Genomic DNA, 18,485 nt, shown 5'->3' on the forward strand with positions numbered 1-18,485 from the left:
TTTTCGCTTGATTTCAGATCTGAATTTCAGATCTCATTTCAGCCTGGCGAGGCGAGGTTTCCATGACAAATGCTCCAAATTTGCAATTGTATGAATTTGGTAATTTATTCATCAGATTTTTTTACTAATATATATATGCTTATAGGAGTTTTAGCTCATAGAGGTCTTTGAGATGATGCCCTTTATTAAATAATCCTGTTTGGTACTGTTTGTTTGATTCAAATACTATGAACTGAGGCATGCCCTTTTGCAGAAGAGTGAGACAGTGCTGATTAGGTTTGGTTAAACAGTGCTGATTAGCTTTGGTATCTGGTACCAGTCTGTTGGTAGCGGTAAACAACTTATGGGATTTTCATTTTAATGGAAATTGGTGGATGGTTCCACTTCTTTAAAAAAAGAAAAGAAAAGAAAAAAAACATTTTGGCTTATTTCTGTGGGGATGATTAGGTATTTGAATTCGAATATAGATAAATTTTACGACACTACAAGTCATACACCGAATTGGTCTGCCATAATTGGATAAGTAGCAGGTCGACCAGCATGATGAAGCATAATATTATGTTCCAGGATTACGTTAAGCAAAAGAGGTACCTTCACATATGTACTTGAATGCAACAGCAGCAGCAGCAGCTCCCTCTTTCTTCCTCCCTTACCGAAGAGTCACAAGTGTCAGCTACCTCTCTCCGAACCAAAGGTTGTCATTGGCTTTTCACCAGTTCCTCCATTTTTGACGCCTTATCTCTCCTTCTTGCTGCTCTAGGTTTGTGTTGCTGAATTTTGTAGTTCATTTTGCTATTTTGTGTTGCACTTTATGAATTGATTAAATTAGGGTTTTGTATTGTTGTAATAAAATCTGTACTAAAAGTTTGTAAGGGAATAAATGGGTTTTAGCTGTGAAATCTGTTTGCAATCGTGGAATTGAAATAACAAGAGTTTCTCATTGATGGGTCTGAATTGGTGAAATTAGGGTTATAGTCCGATTTTGATAAATTGGTACCTATAGGGTTTACAAATTGTTGTTGTTAGGTAGGTTTCTAGTTGTATGATTTGATAAAATGGTACATTTACCAATTATGTATATACATAATGTTTGGTAATCATAATGATTATTTGCTGTATTTTATGTAATTATATGAAGTATATGCAATGGATGATATAGCATTTTGAGAATTAACTGCTCTGATACCACTTGTCATGATCCCAAAGGGATGGATGTGGATCTTGAATTTGGGGAAATATGAGGATGGTTTGTGTAATTTGGTGAGAAACTTGAAAATTGTGGTTTTGATTTGGGTTTTAGTTATAAGTTTGATACAATATACAAGAGAGAGAATGGTTCAGAGAAAAATCTTAGAAGGGAGAGAGAGAATGAAGAGGTCCGGTATTGTGCTGTTAATGTGGTTTGGTTTATTCTGTTGGTTTTAGTTTGCGATAGGGTATTATCATCTGGTTTGGTCTATAAACTAGACCAGTGTTTGTATTGTCTTGATCTTTGGTTATGCGTACAACTTGGCAGCTGCTATCAAGGTTTTTGAATATGGAAAGATAGAGGGAATGAAGAGAGATTAAGAGAGTACAAGAGTCAAGACAATTAATTTCATTCATGCTCATGTCCCAATTAATTTCATTCCTTTTGCATTTCTCTCTAAATATACTAAATATCCCTCAATTGCCCTTACCCTTGGTCATTACAGTTAATTACTGAGGAGTAGGCCATCTTGTGATGGATCTACAAAAGATGGTGATCAATGCACTGGCGGCGCTGTATCATGGCACCAATGATGCACTGCGTGCTGAGGCTGACCGCTGGCTCCAGGACTTCCAGCACACCCTTGACGCATGGCAGGTTCTGATTTTCTCTCATATACCTTTTTGTCAGATAAAATAAAATTATCGTTTTTTATGGATCGCTGCATTGATTTTAGCTTGAGACAGAAGGATTGATGTTTTTTAAATGTCATTACGAGTTGAATTCTCTGTGCTACTGATGTTTACTTCCAATTTTGTAATTATCAGACTGTTTGCTGTTTCCAGGTTGCTGACAGTTTACTCCACGATCCCAACAGCAGTATAGAAACCCTAATATTTTGTTCTCAGACTCTTAGGAGTAAGGTAGGCATTTAAACAACAATGTTCTTTTGGCATTTTCAAGTTTATTGTGTTCATTCTTTTGGTTTGAATTGCTTTTGGTTTTACAGGTACAAAGAGACTTTGAAGAGCTGCTAGGTGAAGCCTTTGGACCTCTGCGGGATTCGTTATCTGTGAGCTTGTATTTTTATTAAATGCAAATCATCTTTGTTTATGATAGTATAATTGGGCTCGTCTTACTTCTGAGTGATGAATTTGAAATGCAGACATTGCTAAAGAAGTTAAATAAAGGACCTCCAAAAGTTAGAACGCAGGTTTATTTTCTGTTTGTTTTTTCTTTTTGAAAATTGTATTATAATATTGAACGGTTGAACCCAAATTATCAATGATCAATCTACAAAGTTCTGGCTCCTAGCATGTACTAATCAAACCAACTTTCAGATATGCATCGCAATTGCTGCCTTGGCTGTACATGTATCGGTAGAAGATTGGGGAGGTGGTGGCGTTGTGAATTGGCTGAGTGTTGAGATGAAGTCTCAGCCTGAACTTCTACCAAGTTTTCTCGAATTATTGACCGTCTTGCCCCAGGTATAAGTAATCTTGAAAAATGAAAATTATGAAATATATACCAGTGGAATCCCAGCAGGACATACATGTTTCCTAATTCAATTGTTTTGAAACCTAACATAATTGGTGGAATGTTTTAATTGGCGAGGCTCGCCACCAATTAAAATGATGCTGGAAAGAATAAAAAAAATAAGCATGAACCCTTTCTACTATTAATATTTGCCAATTATCTTGGGCGAGTCTGGGGCAAGCCAAGGCATAGCTGAAGCCTCAAATAAATATACAATTTAGAGGGATATGGTTATCGTTTTTATTAGTTTGGTTAGGTGATTTACCTTAGAACTTCTCTCTCAAAACCTTGCTGTTTCACATTATCTTCCTTGAGAACTTATGATTTGATTCTAATTCAGTATATTTTGTTACTGTCTTTTCTGTTAGGAAGCAAATAGTCACCGAATAGCAGCTCGTCCTGAAAGGCGCCGTCAATTCGAGAAGGAGCTGGTTTCCTCTTCTGAAGTTGCACTCTCGCTGTTGACTGCCTGCTGGGATTTTGAAGAATTGAAAGAGCAGGCAAGAGATTTACATATAGCACAAAATGAATATGCCAACTTTCCATTTTTTCGTAAATTTACTTGATTAATTACTTACAGGTTTTGGATGGTTTTGCTTCTTGGCTCCGATTTTGTCATGGGTATGTGCCTTGTTCATATAATTGCTGACCAGAATATCTTTTCTTATGTTGTCCAGTACTCAAAATTCAATACATGCATCAAATATTGTACTTCATTTTTTCCCTGATATTCAAGGTCACCGAATTTTCAATTTTGAATGTCTAGAGTTTTTTTTTTTCAATTTTGAATGTCTAGATTTGTTATTCTTCTCTAGAAAAAGAAATGTGTCTCGGTTTCTGGATTGTAAGATATTGCTGCATAAACTTTAATTGTATGCTACTTCTGCACCTTTTTGTATCCTCAGAGTATGTGTAGTTCCCCTTCATAACCAAGCTTTATTTGTTAGTGCATGAAAGGCGTCATTGATCTTTGAAAGCTGCACTAGATTTGTTATGATGTTGGCACAATTTTGTGTTCTTGTTGGATTTGAAATAAAAAAAAAATGCATGCTTCTTTCAGGATCTCTGCAGCCACTCTTGCAGGGCATCCTCTTGTTGGTGGGGCTCTATCATCTCTCAACTCAGATCAGCTACTTGAGGCGGCTGTCAATGGTATCTTATCTTTCCCAATTTTTTCTTTTATGTTTTGTGAACTGCAGATAACATTCTACCCTACATTATATATCAGTAATACGGGCATGGGGTGTCTGTATGTTTGGTCTTTGGTGTATAACATTGAATCATCATGTCAGGTGTTAAGCTGGAAGAAAGAATAATCAGATATTCAGTAAAGTTCTCATATTGATTCAGCTGAATTTCCTTATAAGACAGAAAATGTTTTTAACCATCCTCAATAGATTATGCAAGATCAACTTTCCACATGATTATTATATAGTATATACATGCAAAATGATTTATAACCTGTGACCAGAACTTACTTTGAAAGAAGAGCATGGTTTATGGAGGGCCGAGATTTGTCTAAATGTAACAGAATATACCTCCATCCTGTTGAACTATATAAATGGTTCAGTGTTATTGTAACTCTGATAAATGAGTAGACCATGAATGCATACATGAGAAATGCTTGGTTTCATTTGAAGTAAACCAAATATCTTGGGGTTTGTATGCAAAGCCCTTTTAACTTTGCTCTTGTACATGTATCCTTTGGCCTTCTTATGGGTTTATTTTTTTCCTCATTTTTATATTAAACTATGTATTGCTGTTTTGTCCTGATACTTTAAGTACAATAAAAATTATTGTCTTTGCTAATTTATTGTCTCCTTTTGTGTCCAGTTACGTCAGAGTTGATCCACTACACTGTGTCTAAGAATTCAACTGATATCAGTTCCCAGTTGCCTCTAATTCATGTTCTCGTGCCTTGTGTCATGGGCCTCAAGGACCAGCTCAAAGATCAATCTAAGGTAAATGTGAATATTCATTGCAGGCACACCTTGTCTCTCATGCTATATTTATTTAAACTAAATCATCTGAACGTTGAAGCATCTCAAACACTTGATTCATGTTGTTGCTTTTATTGAAGTCATGATAAAAAACATTACATTTATCAGGATGAAGAAGACGTGAAGGCCATTGCTCGTCTATTTGCGGACCTGGGTGATTCATATGTTGACTTGATTGCTACAGGTAATGTTTTGAATGGAGATACCACTAAGTGTTACAAGTATAAATACGATGCAACTAAACCAAGTAAATGAAGGTCAAACAAATGCAGTATGTCATGCATTTGTAAAATTCAATTCACCTAATTTTAGTGCACTTCGTTAAAATTAGTTTTGTAACTCGAGGCACATTTGATTGTTATATGATGGTTTATGTTGGCTATCAGGCTCAAATGAAGCAATGCTAATTGTACAATCTCTGTTGGAAGTGACCTCACATCCTGAATTTGACATTTCTTCTATGACATACAACTTCTGGCACAATCTTCAGTCTGTATTGACCAGGAGGTACAACTATAAATTCTCACTTATTTTGGGTTTCTATATACTTAACCAATCTTAAAAGTAAATCTTTTGAAACTTTGTTGAAATGAGAAATCAGGGATTCATACATGTCATACGGATCGGAGGCCTCAATGGAAATGGAAAAGAATCGAAGATTACAAATATTTTATGGCCCTTTTGAAATGCTTGTATCACTTGTATGTCTACTTCCACTCTATCTTACCCTCCCTCCTTGCTCTTTTTCCTCTTCTCTCAACCCTCTATCCGTTTAGTGAGGGATCGAATTATCACAACTTTTGGTGCCTTATCATGATCACAATGCCTTTTTTTTCACTAATAATTCAAAATTCAAAATTCAAACTTTAAACAACAAATGTGAGCCGCTGATCTTGTTTATTTTTAAGTAATGCATCCATGTCAAAAATCGTAAAATTTTAAGTTCATTTTGTACAAGATCAAGAGGCGGAAAAGGCATGGTACATATTAATCACAGTGCACCATTGATTTGTCGTCTTCTTGATCTGGTGCTGAATGAACTCCCAAACTTTTTTTTATTTAATTTCTATTTTGACAAAAGTTCATTATTGTAGAAATAAAACTAGATCAATAGTTTACATTTCTTGTTCGGAATTTATATTTTGAATTATTAATGAAGAAAGGACTTGTGGTCATTGAATCCCTCCTTGAGTTAAATTTGGTATCAATGCAGGTTTTCAGTTTTCATTTGGTCAGAACTTCTCCCTCAGTTAAACCTGTCCCCATTGGTCTTGAAACATTCAATATGTGCAATATTTGGTCTAGATGACCTTGGAACAAAAAATGGACAAAGTGTCATTATTAGTATAGTTACGGATAGAAGAGTCATTTGTTGGCAACATGAGTTACCCATCAAATGCCTAATTCCAATTTAGTGTTAATTATCCGAATTTTCCCCCTCTTTTATTTTGCTGGAAATTGTTGGCTAGGATTAATATGGTACGATAGAAGTTGGTAACTAATACCAATCAGAAAACTTATAAGCTTTTAGGAAACAAAAATTGATATAATATATACTGACTTTTGTTTAATTCATTCTTATTTTATACGAGAATTACATTTTTCACTTTTACTGTTGCATGTTCATAGTAAAGCAATTGTTTACCACAGGTTTGTTCAAAAGTTGAGTTTCCAGCCGACTACAGTGGATTTTCTGAGGAAGATCTCAAGGATTTTAAGCATGCTAGATATGGTCTGTAATACACATTTCCAGAAATTAAATGCAAGCATTTCATATTTCAGGAAACAATCTGTTTAGTCTTTTTGTGAGGTAGTCTGTTTGTTCCATGAACTAATATTATTTTCTCTCTTTGACAGTTCTCAGTGATGTACTATTGGATGCTACTGAAGTTATTGGGGGCATTGCTGCACTGAAAATACTTTTTTCGAAGCTAGTTGAGGTTAATTCAGCTCTATGCTTGTCAGACCTTTTCTCATGCTTTAACATTGTAAAAGAGCCACGAATGCAAATTCAGTTTTCATATCTTGATATACTTTAGGCAGTCAGAAATTGCGAACAAGACTCAAGATGGCAACCTTGTGAAGCAGTACTCTTCTGCATGCAAGCTGTTGCCAAGTCTGTCCCAAGCCAAGAGAATGAGCTATTACCCCAGGTATGGTTCACTATTTTCGATTTTTTTTTCCCTTGCAACATATTGGACATTTTTTGATTTAATATTTGGTTGATGTAGGTTTTCAGCTTAATTCCAAAGCTCTCTCTTCAGCAACAACAGCTACATCAAACAGGTATTAGTTATATATCTATTGTTAACACGGTTGGATAATTTTTTTGAATAATTGGAAGAGACGTTAACATTGCAATTTTGAATATATATATATATACGTTTTCTTTTCCCCCAGTTTGCACAACTATAGGAGCTTATTCAAAATGGATTGACACCAGTCAGCTAAACATCCTGCCTCCTTTGGTTGATGTTCTTACAAAAGGAATGGGCTCTTCAGAAGAAACAGCTGCTGCTGCTGCTGTTGCATTCAAGTACATATGTGAAGGTACCTCTTTTGCTTAACGTAATCCTGGAACATAATCTTATGCGTCATCATGCTGGTCGACCTGCTACTGAACCAAATATGGCAGACCAATTAAGTGTATGACTTGTAGTGTCGTAACAAATTTATCTATATTCGAATTCAAATGCCTGGACAAATGTCCTTGGAACAATTTCTGTTTCTTATGTATTCCTGAATAGTAGGTAATTTAGTAGTTTAGGTGGTTGCAGGCTGCATTCTGTCTGTTTTTAACTTTTATATCATGTATTATAAAAGATTGTAGGAGGAAATTTGTGGGGTCGCTCGATGGTCTTTTTCATATATACCATATTGCCCTCAGTGGAGAAGGTGGTTATAAAGTTTCAGCTGATGATTCATTGCATCTGATTGAAGCATTGAGGTCCTTAATTTTTTTCTCAATTTTTTTGTATTTGTACTTCTTGTTGGATAATTAAGCTGGTTAACTTTTTCTTCTTTAAACTCCAATAGTGTTATAATTATGGAATTGCCGCCGGAGCATGCAAGTAAGGCTCTCGAGTTGCTTTGCATGCCTGCAATCAATCCCTTACAGGCAAGATTAGTCTTAGTTATTGAATTATCAAATTTTGCATTTGGTCATCAAGTATTAATGGTGCTTTTTGTTGATATGAAAATGAATTTAGGCAATTGTTAATCAAGGAGCTGCAGCTCTTCAGCAACTTCCAGCAAGGCAACTTACTGTTCACATTGATCGATTAGCATGCATTTTCAGGTGACAATTCCTTACTTCTTTGATTGGTTTTTATGATATGGTTAGAGCTGATGGATCTCAATAATAATAAAAAAATATATCAACGGTTAGTCTAGTTGCATGAACATAAAAAGAAAAATATGTACAAAAAGTGATTCATAACTCAAGGAATGACTTTTACAAAAAAAGTGTTAAATAAAGGGTTAGTCATCCTCAGTGCATTAAACTATTTGTCACACATTAAAAAATAACATGTGCAGCAAAATGTAATTTCTAGCTGACGGGAGAAATTTAGATACCGAGCTGCTTTTCTGTCAATTGTATCGTTTTCCTTTTAATTTATATCCTTGTTATCTTATTGTTAGAAATGTGGACCTTCCAGAGATTGTAGCTGATGCAGTTCATACCTTTTGGCCCTTACTTAAAGCAATATTTGATAGGTAATCAATCATTCATCTACTTATTCTCTAGGGTATGTTTGGTTGCAATGAGAATAGGCTTCTTGAGAACAAGCTATTCGGAACAAGCTATTCGGTGTTTGGTTGGGTTAGAATAGCTAGAATAGGAAATCAAACCTTTTGTCTTATTAGAACAAGCTATTTTCACAAAAAGTTAAAAAAACTATTCTAATAAGACAAATGCCAATATTGCTATTCTAGCTATCTAATACTGCAAGCTGCAACCAAACATACCCCTACAATATCTTCAAAGCATATGCATATCGTATTGTTTATTTTGATGTGATACAGCCGAGCTTGGGATATGCGAACAATGGAGTCTTTGTGCCGTTCATGCAAATATGCTGTGAGCTTTCCGGTTTTTTTGTTATTGATTTGTATATCCATACTTTATATAACATTTTGTGATGCATCTCTTTGATACTGTAAATTTTATTGCTTTTACTATTGATTAAGGTAAGGACATGCGGTAGATGCATGGTACACACTATTGCTGCTATGTTGGAAGAGATTCAGGCTTTGTATCAGCAACATAATCAGTCTTGCTTTCTTTATCTGTCTAGTGAAGTTATAAAGGTTAAGTGCCGCAAATCAAACTTTTTTCCAATTTTCTAGTGTTTGGTCACAGTTTTTTTATTTTTTATTTTTTTTTGCAAATGATAAAGAACTTCATTTGATTTGCTAAGATAAGCAAACATTTCTATGTTATATAATAGCACAAATTTTTAAGATGAAGGTTACAGTTGTATTAACAGCTGACCTCTTATCTTTTTTTTTTTTTTTTTTGAAAAAAGGCCGCATGCCAAGTTGGCTTCTATCTTCGTTGGGCCCTTTTGTTAATACTATAATTAGAAAAAAATTAAGCAACCATACCATATAATGAGGTTTTAGTTTAAATAGGTAACTAGGGAGCAAGCTGTTTGAAGAATATGACACTAGTCTTCTTCTTTTTTAACTAGTAGGCCAAATTTCTACTAGTATTTTTATAAAAAAAAAGGTTACAAGTGGGAGGAAATGGAAAGAAATTAAAGAAAACAAAATGAAATACAAGCACGCTAGTAAAGTACCAAAACCCATAAAATTAGGGATGAGATTAAGCCTTCTTGATGTCTGAATTGGGAAGCATCACTTGTCAGCAGCACAATGATTACCTTGCCATCTCCCCTTGTAATGGTTGATGACTCGCCACACTGAATAACATGCTACACTGTAGCCTGGTTTGGAGGAGGTTAAGGGGGAGTGAAATGGCGGAGGAGGGGGAGGGAGAGGAAAGGGGAAGGAGGGAAAGGGAGGTTAGGCTGGGGTTTCTGGTGACCTCCATACCTGCTGAGAGGTAGAGTAGACAAAAGAAGAGATAGATATCGGTGAAGATAATTCCAATCTCGGTTTTGTAAGGTGATGGAGAAGGGAAATGCACAAGTGAGGAAGAGGAAAGGGTGAGTGGAAGGCCAGCCAGCTGTCAGGTGGAGATGGAGGAAAGTGAGAAAATAGAAAGTGTGAAGGGGAGAGAGAAGCCTCAACTATCGTGCAATATGAATTTATCTTTAATATGAAACTAGTGAGATGAATTTTAATCATTTTCCTCAACACAATTTTGAACTTTGATGTATTTGCAGATGCAGATATGGTTTAGTGTATCTTGTATATACTGTTATTATGGTGTTTATGATTTATATATGTATATGCAGATATTTGGGTCAGATCCATCTTGCACCGACTATCTTAGAAGTTTGATCGAAAAATTGTTTGGTCATACAGTAAAGCTTCTTGGCTCCATTCAAGTAATTTCTTGTCCAATGTTCCACTGAGAAATCTGATACAATTCCAAATATTTATAACTTATTGCCATGTTTTTCATTATAATTTTGCAGGATTTTACTGCGAGACCGGACATAGCCGATGACTGTTTTCTGTTGGCTTCTAGATGCATCCGTTATTGCCCTGACTTGTTTGTTCCCTCTTCAGTTTTTCCAATGCTTATACACTGCTCTATGATTGGGATAACCATTCAACACAGGTACTGATATCTGTCCCTCAAAAATCTATTACGGTGTTTCGTTCCTTTTGAAAATTCTATGATATGGCGAAAATTAAGAAGCTTGAAACTTGGGGTCTTTTATTGGCAATCTGATTTTAAGTCATGGGAGAGCTTGAAAACTAAATTCAAAATTTAAGATCTTATGAGAAGAAGCTAAATTAATGCCTCATTTATCTTGCATTCAGAGAGTTTGAACTGGAATAGGAAAAGATAGATGATTTTAAATTTCATAGTAATGTTATTCCCTTGTTCGATGCCATGAGATTTATATTATATCTTCAGGAATTTTATTAACATAAAAAATGCATGTCTCTGTTATATTTCGGGAGGATATGCCCCCCTAGAAGCTGTCTACTAGAGACCTTCCCTTGGCTTATAGTGGAGATACAAGATTAAGGGTCATTGCTCAGGAATTTTTTTTGGGATTCAGTTTGTTAATTTATCTGGGCTCTTCTATTTAATACCTGTTTTATTTATTAGTTGTTCCTTGATTCTTAATTTTGCATGTGAGTATTATTATGCATTGTTGGGGCATTAGTGCAATAAAAGTTGATCCCTTAATTTTTTTTGAGACAGGGAAGCTTGCAAATCAATCTTGTCATTTCTGTCTGACGTGGTTGATCTGGCAAACTCGCCTGAAGGAGAGAAGTATATAAGCATTATAAACAATGTAATTCTTCCGCGAGGTGCCATTCTGACGAGAATTCTTATTGCTGCTATCACTGGAGCACTACCATCATCACGACTAGAGGATGTATGTTAAACTAATTATCTAAGATTGCTGTACCTTTTGTGCACTAGTACATTGTACATGCCTCTGGATTTGTTGGGGCATGAGGTACTGTACTGTACTGGGATGCATGCAGTGTAATTTCTAGACAAACCAACATAATGCATAAATCACGAACAAAATGCAAAAACTATAGTCAACCTGGATGAAAACGGTTCCCAAGTGGTTGGATTTCATACCTAACTGGTTTATGCTTGTTAAAGCCACAGAGGACAATCCACATTTGTTGGTTGCTAGAAAGATATTTCCAGAGATGGCACTTGAGGGTTATTATTATAATTGTTGTTGCTGTTGTTATTATTATTACCATCATTATCATTACAATAATAATGATTATAATTATTATTATTGTTTGGCTTTTTCTTGCATATGTCATCTGTCATCATCTATCTTGAAAGATTGCATACTTTATAGTTTATAATTATTTAATACAGGTATCGTATGTTCTACTATCCCTAACCAGAACATATCGTGTCAAAATCATAGAATGGGCAAAAGAGAGCATTTCTCTGATACCACCAGCAGCTGTTACAGAAGCTGAGTGCTCAAGCTTTCTCTCGGCTCTCTCCAAGGCTGCATCAGGCTCCAGCATATCTCACCTGACAAGCACACTTGAGGAGCTCTCAGATGTGTGCCGAAGAAACCGCAATGTTCAGGACATAGTGCAAGGAGCTCTTAGACCTCTAGACTGGAACTTCACCACTGTTGCCTGATAATAAAAGGGTAAATGTGGCACTTTTCATATAATTTTTATTTAAGAGCATTATTACTCTAGAGCCCCTACAAAATGAGAAACTCATCCAAACTCTATAAATATGTTAATACCTCTCTATTGTTTTACTTTAAGAAAATATTTATTTATATATTTATTTTTAAAGGGGAAAGGGAGATTGGTTGGGAGTAAATGTTGTATTTGGCAGAATTGTGTGCAATATTGCTAAGTACTTTTTGTAGGTTAAAATTCTTTTTCCTAATTTTGTACTAAATTTTCAGCTCAAAAGATGCTGGCTCAAAAGATGCAGTGCTTCTGGTGCTGAGTCTATGGAGTTGCTGCAACACTATTTTTCATTTGTGCACTGTTTTTTTGCCTTGGGTTGGATTCCATTGTGATTTTTAAAATTACGGCAACAATTTCCTTCTTTTCTTTTCCCTTGAAGAGGGGGTTATAGGGTAGAGCGAGGATTTTGTAAATGTTTTGTTTCTTTATTTTTATGTTTTGTTTCTTTATTTTTTGTATGTATCTGATGTATATTTCTTATTTAAGAATGTAGGACCTTTTAGTTACTATTGTTTATTCACGAGTTTATTGTTCTTGCAGATATCGTATGGTGCTTTTATATCAATGATAATGTATGTTTTTGACATTTTACCAGTGTTATAAATAGTGCCGTTATGGCGGTGCTATATTGTTTTTGTACCCTGAGAGTTAAGTTATGCCATTAAAATGTGCTAATTGAGTTATTCTGGAGGATTTTACTATTTCGGCATAATCTCTGGATTAATGTCGCATATCACGAGACCATTATAGAACTATGGTGGAAATCCAGACAAGTCTTTTCAGACTCGGTTCTGAGACTTTGGGATACGGTATGGTCTGCAGGATGTTGGGCATTATGGCGTGAACGAAACAGATGGCTATTCACAAGTCAGCGCAAGACGGTGGTAGAGCTAGTCGATATTGTTTGCCTAGAGATCACTTCTTGGAAAAACAATCTTTAAATTGGAGTGTCTGAATATCGGAGCAATATGGATACTCAGGTTTCATTTTAGGGGATATTGGAATATTTTGCATGTTCTGATTAATCTTGGTTAATTTTATGGGTATGTAAATAGATAATAAGACTTTGTAAATAACTTTTTTCTATTATCAATGAAATCGTCAAGTGAGTCCGCTCACTGACCTTAAAAAAAAAAAAAATGTGCTAATTGAGTTACGTCTGCTATAGTGGTAATAGCAGTCCGCTATAACACAATGTAGTGTAAATAGCATGTATTATGTAACGTTTTTTTTTTTTTTTTGCAATTTATATAGATTTTAAATGAAGCCTTAAACTAGGTTTTAATTGTGAATTTGTTTTTTGTAATTTAAGTACTATGTTCCATATTAAACTATTAATTATTAAATGAGAGCTCCTATTTACTATGTTAGCTCTTTAGTATTGTTTTGGATCATCTTCTCTATCCACAACTCTCTTTTTTCACTTAGTTGGAGCTATGTTGTTGATCTCGAGCACCTTCTCCATCTGTGAATCTCCATTTCACTTCATTAAATCTACAAAGATCACCTTCTCACTCTATTGGATTCTTAGTGTTGTTATGAATTAGCTATTTCATCCACGAATTTCCTTATCACCTCCATCCACGAATTGGATCTCTAGTGTTATTCCAGATCATCTCGTGCATTAACGAATCTCCTTCTCTCCTTATTGAATCTCTAGTGTTGTTCTGGATCACCTTCTCCATCCATGAATCTCCTACTTCCTATGTTGGATCTCTAGTGTTGTTCTCAATTACCTCCATCCACAACTACATTCTGTTGGAGTTCAATTATTTTTTGGATCACCTTCTCCATCAATGAATCTTCATTTCTCTTCATTAGATCTCTAGAGTTGTTTTGGATCACTTCATCCACTATTCTCCTTCTCACTCCGTTGGATCCTTAGTATTGTTCTGGATCACCTCCTCCATTCACGAATCTCCTTCTCACTCAATTTGAACTCTAGTGTTGTTATGTATCACCACCTTCAACCACGACTCTCCTTCTTATTCTATTGGATCTCTAATGTTACTCTTCATTTCCTCCTCCGACCACAAATATCATACTTATTCTATTGGAACTCTAGTATTGTTTGGGATCTGGATCACCTCCATCATCCAAAAATGACATACTTGTTGTGTTTGCTCTCCAGTGTTTGCTCGGGATCACCACCTCCAAGCACAACTATCATTTTCACTAGAGTGCTGCAAAAAGCTTCAATTAGATTGTTGTATTAGAGTTGCAACTACCATCTTCTTTTGTCATCTAGCGACAACGAAGTAAGAATGAAAAGAGAAGAGAGCAGTTGCAACCCTAATACAATACTCTACATGAAGGCCTTTGCAGCACCCCAATAGTTTCGTTAGATGACAGGAAAAGAGGATTGTTGCAATTCTAATACAACACTATGCGTGAAAGTCTTTGCAGTACTCTAGTTGTGTGTCATTATATGACACGAGAAGAGGGCAGTTGAAACCCTTACTCATCTTCAAATTTGTCGGGATTTGAAATGTCCTTTACGTCGTAGAGTATAATCCCCCATGAATTTTCGTCTGTGGCGGTGGAGGTGGTATTAGAATACTGGAGAAAGCAGTCATCATACCATAAACTAGCTCTTATGCTATGTGAGCAATTAGTTTTTATTGCTTCTACTGCATTTAGGAGGCATGTTTGGCAGTCAGAAGAATTATATGTGACGAGGCATAGACGCATAGTGCACGGCCGAAAACTTGGTCAGGGTCTTCTCCGAGGGTTTGAAAGGAGAAGCCGGTGGGCCATCCTGGAGTAAGTAGCCTCATTCTATAATACAATGAATTTGATTGGTAACAAAATATTTTTATAATATAATGGGTCCCAAACAATTGTTTTAATGCGATTAAAAATGTTCACAACAGAAAAATGGTCAGATTTGATTTATATCTTATGTGGGTCCCACCAATTGTTTGAATGCATTAAAAAATATTCTTCGCAAAAATGCACCGATTTTTTTTATTAATAGGAAAAATAAAAACAAAATATTGATTATGGAGTACACTTTCGTGAAATTCCGAAAAATAGGAAAAACGTTATAATTTATAAGGACACTGTAGCTGGATGTTATAAACCATAACGTCCAGTTAATCCGATCGTTAATGATCACTAATTAATCAAAAACATTGTAGCTGGACGTTATGGTCTATGAAGTCAAGCTACATTGTTTTTTTTTTTTTTTGCTGTGGTTTGCTGTAGCCAAAAAGAAAACCACTGTAGCTGGAATTCATAGTCCATAACATCTAGCTACAGTGTTTTTTGTTAATTAGAAATTATAAGAGATATAATCAATTATAGCTGGAAGTTATGATTTATAATGTCCAGTTACAGTTTCCTGGACGTTATATGTTGGGTTTCGGGGTAACCAAAACCCGTTTAGGCTTAAGCTGCGGAATGACCGTAGAACAAAAATTTCTACGGCCAACTTAAGCGGTTTATTTCTTTTGCCAGAAATACCGTAAACCGCGGAATTATGCAAAAACACTATTCATGGGGAAAAGACGAAAACCCGTAAACATGAATTTTCGGTTACTCAGTTTCATCAATGAGCAAAACTGACATACCGCGAAATTCGGTAAATATACTTCATAACAACCCGCAAGATTATACGTCAACTACGTATAACTTTCTTTTCTCAACCGAAACACTATTTGGGAGAGAAACCAAGAAAGAGAGAAAATACCGATTCGATTCTGCACGAAATGATACAAGTGAATTAGTGAGTTTTTCTCTCTACCCCTCCACCCCTATTTATAGGGTTTAGGGTCGGTTGCCAAAAGACCAAAATGCCCTCCAAGTTCGGCCTATTAACAAGATATGCCATTGAATGGATAAGGATGATGACATGTCATTTGCTAGGATCGATGACGTGTCATCTGGATAGGATCGATGACATGTCATGCGGATAAGGACGAATCTGAAAAGACCCGAATGTCCTCGGCCCGAATACAAATAATATTCGTATAATTATTCTGAACAATTATATATATATTTTTTTGCGGTTGTTGTTTCGGTAATTTATACAACGTGTCCGGCACATTTATAAATTAACCGGTTAACTTTTATACAACGTGTCACACACGTTTATAAATTAACCAATGTTTTTGCTTGTTAATTTTACATAACATTTATAATTTAATTATAACACGTATAATTAATTATAACCATCTTACTATTGATCATAACCAATTTATAATCAATCACAATAAGATTCTCCGATTAACTCCTATATGGTGTGACCCAATAGGATCTGTGTTATGTTGGTAAATAGAGTTAAAACTGTTTTAACTTCTATAATCATGAGCGGCATCTGGCAACACATCATGACCATCCAATTACACAGATGATGCTGTACAGTACAATATCACGATCCAGTAAACAATTTACTTGTGTCTGTTCTTCTGTCTCACAGCTATCAGATTAGTTTCAAGGTAGATGTGTGTCATCCTTGCTAACTGAATCTTTTCTTGATCTTGAGCAGATTATCAAATATAATTACTCTTGTAATTATACCGCTAGCAGATAATCTTACTCTATCAAGGGGCCCAGTGATGCTATAGCTCGTATAGAGATACGAGGGACAAATAGTATTCTTGGTAAACTATCATTTCCTCAGCTAAGCTATACATATGGAAATGCTACCGTTATGACTGCTTTTTACGGACAGCATTAGATAACACTCACACATACATATTTCTTAGTGGGAACGATAAATACCTCATACTGTAGAACTTGACACTGAATGAAAACATAAATGACACGAACACAATTCTATTTAATGTTTCATTCGGGGTCTGTCAAATACCATGTTCCTAGAACATGTATCTATGTGATTAAAATGACATCTCGTGTCAGGTGGTTTGTAAAACTTAACCATCTTTTAATCCACATACTAACTTTATCGCGGTAATTAGTGTTCCTGCTAATTACCTTGGTCAGTGACTTTTTAAGAGTATATATTATCTATATTATGGAGTTTCACAATTTCAGTCATGAACTCGAAATGATCCATAAATTCAATAATACTCAAGGCAACAAAATGATATATAAATAAACATTCAATTCATGAACAAAGCTTTATGATAAATTATCGTATTATTGACTTCTAGATTATTACAAATTAACATTATAAACCATAACGATTTTTCTATATTTCAAAATCTAGCGAAACGGTTTTCCATTATTGATATTTTATTTTTATTTTTCCTTTTAATAGAAAAACCGGCAAAATCATGGAACACATAATATATTGATTGGTAAAAGAATATTTTTAAATCTTAGTGGGTCCCACCAAAATTGTTTGAATGGATTAAAAAATTATTTGAATGAATTCTGATTGGATTTATTCTTTAAGAAAAAAAAAATAGGTTGTGTTCCAGACCAGCTCAAATTGGTGTACCGGGCTGGTCTGTGCACGTGTCAAAATTGGTGTGCGAATGGAAAGGATATAAATTTTTTTTGATAAAAGAAAGGATATAAATTCATCTCATGGATTCGCGAACAGGCTTGCCGAGTCAGCCTGTAAGCCGGTTGTGACTCCATACGACAGTCCCAAATGAGCTTGTTGACTGGGCTTGATACTTAGCCCATAATAATTTTATGGGGCTTTAGTACATGGCCTTATCAAACAAGCTCAAACTCGAACTGAACAAAATGAAATCAAACGAACTGTGTTGTAATTAGATTCGAGTCGATATCAATTATCAAAGAAGCCACAAGTAATGAGTTTTATTTGCAGCTCTGAAAAAATACGGAAAAGAATGTTGTGTTGTCTAGATGTATGCGTAAAACTGGTCTAGATGCATTCATATTTTGTATACATAGTTTTGTGATATCTTTCAAAAACACAATACAATTACTTTTCCTTAAAAAGGAATCTAGGATAAAATGAAAAAAAAAAGAAACTGTTCCTTGCATAATTGGTAAGGAGCTGGGAACTACAGTGTTTGGTTCAATTGAAAGTGTGATGATTTTGTTGTCAGTAGATGAATGTTATGATACTACAAAACGGTGATTGATTTCATAGAGGAGGCATTAATTTCTGACAAAGGTGTTGTTCTTTGTAGACAATTTTTACCTGCCTAAACCTCCCCATCAAAAGTTTGTAAAAACTGAAAGGGGAGGTAGCACAATTAGTTAGGAAAATGTTCTAGAGTTATTATATTCAAAGATCGAGAGTTCGATTCCCCCTCACGAACCTTGGTAGCTACTATTAAGTTTTTAAAAAAAAAAAAAAATTTGTAAAAACTGGACTGCCAAATATTTATGGGCCAGAGGAATCTGGGCCTTTGGGCCTGAAGCCCAGTTTTACAATTTATTTGCTTGACGTTCTGCATATTTACAGTTGATCCAGATTCGTTTGAAGTCAACCATCCCAAAATTCAATCTCTTTTCTTTGCATTTCCTTTTCT

At 35.2% G+C, this 18,485-nt stretch overlaps 1 protein-coding gene across 3 annotated transcripts; it reads left to right on the top strand.

Moving 5' to 3' along the window:
- Window positions 1–1,694: 1,694 nt before the first annotated feature.
- Window positions 1,695–12,572, top strand: MOS14 (ARM repeat superfamily protein). 3 transcript variants are annotated; one of them, XR_013511717.1, is made up of 28 exons: window positions 1,695–1,846; window positions 2,035–2,112; window positions 2,199–2,261; window positions 2,355–2,402; window positions 2,530–2,676; window positions 3,094–3,225; window positions 3,306–3,346; window positions 3,786–3,877; window positions 4,559–4,686; window positions 4,834–4,909; window positions 5,112–5,232; window positions 5,327–5,426; window positions 6,376–6,457; window positions 6,583–6,665; window positions 6,765–6,878; window positions 6,957–7,011; window positions 7,126–7,275; window positions 7,549–7,672; window positions 7,762–7,843; window positions 7,935–8,023; window positions 8,368–8,442; window positions 8,752–8,806; window positions 8,917–9,036; window positions 10,149–10,241; window positions 10,332–10,477; window positions 11,075–11,252; window positions 11,775–12,011; window positions 12,282–12,572. XR_013511717.1 is itself a non-coding variant. In XM_078303033.1 (28 exons), the coding sequence occupies exons 1-27, from the start codon at window positions 1,724–1,726 to the stop codon at window positions 11,999–12,001; spliced, it is 2,874 nt and encodes a 957-aa protein (XP_078159159.1). In that variant the 5' UTR covers window positions 1,713–1,723; the 3' UTR covers window positions 12,002–12,011; window positions 12,282–12,572. The 3 variants fall into 3 exon arrangements, 2 of the variants coding, with proteins under 2 accessions (XP_078159159.1, XP_078159160.1); XM_078303033.1 differs by having other exon boundaries at window positions 1,713–1,846; window positions 11,723–12,011; XM_078303034.1 differs by having other exon boundaries at window positions 1,713–1,846; window positions 11,723–12,009; window positions 12,295–12,572.
- Window positions 12,573–18,485: the final 5,913 nt, after the last annotated feature.

This window comes from Carex rostrata, chromosome 5 (assembly GCF_964058835.1).
Source record: "Carex rostrata chromosome 5, lpCarRost1.2, whole genome shotgun sequence".
Lineage (NCBI taxonomy): Eukaryota > Viridiplantae > Streptophyta > Magnoliopsida > Poales > Cyperaceae > Carex > Carex rostrata.

Bases quoted from the DNA above. Each gene is read 5' to 3' on its own strand.
- MOS14 (XM_078303033.1), top strand. From the start codon at position 1,724: ATGGATCTACAAAAGATGGTGATCAATGCACTGGCGGCGCTGTATCAT. The intron at 7,012-7,125 runs GTATTAGTTATA...CTTTTCCCCCAG, and splicing joins ACAACAGCTACATCAAACAG to TTTGCACAACTATAGGAGCT. The intron at 7,844-7,934 runs GCAAGATTAGTC...AAATGAATTTAG, and splicing joins CTGCAATCAATCCCTTACAG to GCAATTGTTAATCAAGGAGC.